The 5,386-nt window shown below is 39.8% G+C and overlaps 1 protein-coding gene across 1 annotated transcript in view; it reads left to right on the plus strand.

Moving 5' to 3' along the window:
* atxn7l1 (ataxin 7-like 1) overlaps positions 1-5,386 on the plus strand; it is a 36,920-nt gene that overhangs the window by 15,800 nt on the left and 15,734 nt on the right. Inside the window, exons 6-7 of the mRNA XM_014014457.1 lie at positions 4,026-4,224; positions 4,351-4,790. Coding sequence (XP_013869911.1) covers positions 4,026-4,224; positions 4,351-4,790 — 639 coding nt within the window. The remainder of the gene's footprint in view (positions 1-4,025; positions 4,225-4,350; positions 4,791-5,386) is intronic.

Raw genomic sequence — 5,386 nt, forward strand, 5'->3', positions numbered from 1 at the left:
CATTAAAATTACATAAAATTAGGATTCAGTCCAAATATTTATGTATTATTGCAACCAACAAGACAAATTAAGTCACATATATGGATTTAATTATGATATCAGAATGATCCAGGTATCAAAATGTAGCTTTTAAAGCCAAGAATCTGAAAATGTAATTAGGTCATTTTGACCAAATTTGACTTAATCCTCATTTCGATATGATGGCTCACATTTATGTTTTAGCTTTACAATTTTTAGCTGTTTTTGTGTATTTGTTTTATTTCTATTGTCCAGATTTCACGGTGGCAAAAACAAAATCACGTAATTATTATGTCATTGCTGCTGTGTGGATGTGTGCACATMTTCAGCTATCTGTTAGCAAAATTTCTCACGAACCACGGGACGATTTGAGCTAAAACTCAAAGCAATCACTTCACTCCAAATGATCACCTTTCAAAATTGAACTTGATTTAAGACGGCTGCCGCACCTAATRGACCTTAGCAAACACAAACTTGCAAAACAGGAAATATTTTGAATAAGAACTTTACATTTATGTGTTTAAACAGAAACTTTCTTYGATAAAACAAGGTCTACTTAACAGGCGTTATCAGCTAGTGAAGTTTTATTATACGGTAATTGTTGTCCCTACTCCCTACATCCAAGATGATTTTATACTCCTGAAAATCACTTTAASAGTCTTTGTTTGGGCAAAAACATCTATTCTTACATGGATATTTTTTGTGTTTTTCATTGTAATGTTAGTATTTATATTTTACTTAAAACTTATATTAATTAAAGGCTCAATTCAACACAAAATAAAACTATTTAGATGGGTTTTCTCAGATCTTATTTCCTCATGTCGGTTTCTCTTCTCTCCTCGCCTGCTCAGCATAAACAAACTCAGCTGAGCGCTGAAAGCCTCCTTCCTCATCATCCCCCCCTGGCTCCGCCCACAGCATGAGTCAGAGGCCAATGAGCAGCCAGCTGGGCTCTCAGCATCACCATAACAACAAGAAGGCAGGAGAGCGTAGCAGGAGAGGCYCCCTTGTGGTCCGGCGGGTTAGTGACCTCGCCTGGGCGTTTGTCCATCTATTTAAAATTAGCATAGTTAGCTTCCAGCTGGCTATTGATGTTTCTGGTTGACTTGTGCTTAAATAAAAAGGAAAAAAGAAAGAAAAACATGTTTTTCTTTGACAAACCTGGTAGTTCATTCAGTATTTCTTGCAAGCTGCATACGTTTTATTTTTATTGACAGGYTTTATGTTTTCTTGTTTGCGTTAAATCCTTCATTTGTAATTTATTCAGAGTAGAGTTTAATTTTATTTTGGCTTATTTTGTTACTTTGTGTCCCACATGTAATATATTAAAACTTCCCCCAAAGAAATAACAAATTAAGCAGACAGAACTAGCCTTAACTATTTAATTACATACAAATAAAATCTTGTATACGTTTTTCGCAGTAAACATGTCAAATCTTTTAAATGAATATTATTTTTAAAGAAAATATTGAATTTTATGAGAGCACCACATCACAGTTTCGGCATTGGGGTTATTTATTGATATTCTCATTGTAAAATATGCTGAGAAATGACCAGATCTTGGTTCTACAGAAGAATAAAATCCAATATTTCTTTATATTTGAACTTATCCTACTCCTGGTGCACATCATGAAATCGTTTGATCAGACGTAAAAAGCTTGAAGCTGGAAAGCTGAGTTGACTGAAACTTTGCACGTCTCATTTGTGAAACCGCAGAAGAGAACATGTGAATAAATGTGTGAACCGTGTGCATGCTTGCAAACGTGACTCTGGACTTTAACCCTGTAATTGTGAATGCAGCTGTCTGCCTCCGCTTGGTTATTTACACACCTGTCTCTCACACAGACATGCACTCTCTCACACACAGATATGAAACTCCAAAGCACTGTATATCTAAATCTTATAGACAATCATGCAGCTTTGCATAAATACTGCTGCACTTACAGCATTTGATTTAAACACATGCATTTATAGGTTCTTGTCATACCTTCATACAWACAAACATCTGCTCTGTTAAACACACTCAATCACCTGCTGCACGTTCCCCCCTTGCACTTTAAACAAACACACTTTGCAGTTTAGACTCAGCACAGTCCTGCAGTTAGAAGCCTTTTTTCTGCAAACACTCCAGTATCGATGTATCGCCGCCTCCTTTTCACACCTGAGCTTTAAGATCATCTCATGCTGAAAGTTATTACTATTTTGTTACGTCTGAAAATCCCAATCGTGTGATTTGCAACATCTTTTATTATCTTGCGTGATTGCTTATTACTTAGAGTATGGTTGTGAATGAATGTCAGCTACAACCATGCCTTTTTTAGCACAATTATRGATTTTTGTTTAAGCTAAGTTTGATCAGCTGTGGCAGCCATCTTTGATTGGGTTGAGTTAATGAGTTAGCGCTCCACGCAGAAGTCAGTATACTCGTTTGTGCCGATGTTTACATGTTGATGAATGAGCCCAAGAGTTTTTGTGCTCAATAAATTCAGAAACAATGACTCAAGTGAAATTAAAGAGTCTTGCGGGCAAATATTTCTACTCGAGCTTCTCTCTTCAGGGCACATCTCTCGGTTTTACCGCTTCCTGAGCTTGATACTTATCAGACAGGAAATTCAGTTTAGATTTTGGGCAAGTCTTATTACAAAAACCTCTACTGTACACCACTTTACAACAGAATAGTTCACTGTACATCTTTACATGCTACACTTGGCGTCAGAGTGAAGTTGTAGGCTCCATAAAAAGACAGTTTTTGTGTGTGTTGGGTGTTCTGTTTCCCCCCTCCCCCTTGATTTCTGAGCTTTTACGACGTGTTCCCCCCCCCTTTGTTTTCATTCAGGTAGCTGGGCTATAGTTTCCCTGTGAGACAGAGAGAGACAGTCCTGGACCACAACCCCCCCACCCCCCTACCCACCCTGCTCCCACAAAGACATGCATAGCAAGAACCGTAAGTGCATAAGCTCCTCTCCTCAGTTTCTCCCCCCACCCCTTCCTGACAAGCCTTGTGATTTACTCCGTTCTGCATTTCCTACTGTGTGTCTCAGCAGTTTGGACTCACGCATTCGGATCAGATTTGGGTCAAAAAGYTGTTTGAACWGTTGGCTTTTTTGATTGAYCTTCAGTTATGATGGAGTTCATTCCASAAGGACACTTCAGTTTAGTGCCGGGCATGTTGATATTTAGAGCAAAGTGCAAGAAATTGGTTTGGAAACGGTTAGTTTTTGTGGAGAAGTTGAGGCAGTTGGTTCAATACYAACATCTGGTCCCAGAGTAGTTGGAAAAAAAAACCTCACATGTTGGTTTAATGTGATACATGAATTACAACCCTTATTCCAATAAAATGGGACATGAAATGTAAGTAAAAATGGAATGCAGAGATTTTCAGAAACACATTTTATTCTCAGATAAAGGTAGTAAAAGAGCATTTTAGAGACTCATTTGGAAGCAAAGATGAACCGAGATTCACCAGTTTGTAAAAATAGTGGAACAAGTTCAGAATAATTAAGGAGGAAAGCCTATTATCAGCTCTTAGTTTAAACGCCTACCTCTGATGGTATGGGGGTGCATTTGGACCTCTAGTAAGGGCAGCTTACAGTTCCTTAAAGGCACGTCAATTCAGAAAGCTTTGCATGTTCATGGGTAAAATGCTTCAGTCTCATCGTTTTTTTAAAATGTGCTAATTCAAAACTTTWTTTACTTAAAAATTGTACAATTTATTAGAAATATTTGATGTTCCTTTGTGAATAAAATGTGTTTATGGAATTTTCAAATCATTGCAACACATTTTACACAGCGTCCTAACTTTTTCGGAATAAATGTTGTGCATACAGCATGGCACTCAAGTGCTAATTTATTGCAAATTTGCTAAGAGAACCCAAAAATGACCCACTGGCAATGCATGATTGTAATGAGTGTACTAAATAGATTTATTTTGGAGAGTATTCTGTGCGTTTTCTGCTTAACACCACATGTAACGTATTTGTTTCTGTTTTTGTTTTGGCCTGTTGCAGAGAAGCGACACAGCTCCCCAATCCCTTCCAGGGGCCCCTTGGTTCCCATGAAGCCCAAAGCACCTGCAGTGGCCCCCGCTGTGGCGCCCAGCCCCGGGGACAGTCTGGCATTCAGGGTCCCCAAAGATTACCCTCACTCGCGCTTCAGCAAGGCACCGCTCGCTGTCTACCCACCAAAAGGGGCACGAAGCAAGACATGGTGTGTGCACACTTATTTCTGARACCCCCGGAGTCATTTCAAAACCAGAGTCTGATAAGGGTTACATGCTGTCTTTGATGCCTTTTAAATATTAATTTATTTTACTCTTTCTTTTTTCCCCCTCAGTGTATCACTACCAGTCGTGAGTCTGGAGAAGATGCCTTGTCTAAACCGAGCAGACTCAGCATCACATGTGCGCCTCTCCTCCTCCTCCTCCTCCTCATCCACCCCATCTCCACTCAAGTCCTCATCCTTCACCTCTCCAGCCTCTCAGCGCTCGGGTGAAAAGCTTACAAACGGCCGCGGCAGCAGTGGGCCGCCCACGCCGCATTCCATCACGCCTCCGTCCTCTCTGGACAGACGGCCCAGTCCAGCTCGCTCCCCGTTGGACAGACGGGCGTCGTCGACACCGTCGCCCTCCCCGCTGGACAGGAAGTCCTCCGCGTCGCCTTCGCCCTCTCACCGAACCGTAGCTCTGCCGGCGTTGCTGACACTCTCACCGCTAGAGAAGAAGCAGCAACAGAATGGAACCAAGACTCCCACCAAGTCACACAGGAGACTTTCAGGTCAGACGTTGGGCTTCACTCGGTAAAGATCAGGCAGGTAGACTGGATGACTGTCGGCTGCAGGGAAAGCCAGAGCGTGACGAGGAGATGACAGTGGGGAACTTATTTAACTTATTMCTAGTGGCAGAGCAGGTTGGGAGATGGTTATTTGTTCTTATTTATTGTTMTTMTTTTTTRACATCCTACAGGCTCTGAGACATAAAATTAATTTGAAGCCGAGTTTTGAAAAAGGACAAATTTTAGAATCAATTTATCTATATACCTTATCATTTCAAAGCTACAATAGTTATTTATATTTATCACAAATATAGAAATGACACATAGATCTGCATAGTTCAGTTTTAATTTTATGTAGGCCATAAAATGTCTCTTAAATTCTAATTTTATTGTCCCAATATGTAAAAATATCAATTAACCTCATCTAGGGCTGCGACAACGAAGCGCTGCTTCAGAACCGCTCACTGGGTCGTTTTGGCCTCAGACAGAACCAACAAGAAGGAAGCAAAACATAAAAATTAGAAAAAAAAATCATAAATTTTAATTGCAAATAAATTCTACTTATAATAATAAATTAATAATAGTTTACATCTAAAAAT

The sequence above is a fragment of the Austrofundulus limnaeus genome, unplaced genomic scaffold (genome assembly GCF_001266775.1).
Source record: "Austrofundulus limnaeus strain Quisiro unplaced genomic scaffold, Austrofundulus_limnaeus-1.0 Scaffold115, whole genome shotgun sequence".
NCBI classification, from domain to species: domain Eukaryota; kingdom Metazoa; phylum Chordata; class Actinopteri; order Cyprinodontiformes; family Rivulidae; genus Austrofundulus; species Austrofundulus limnaeus.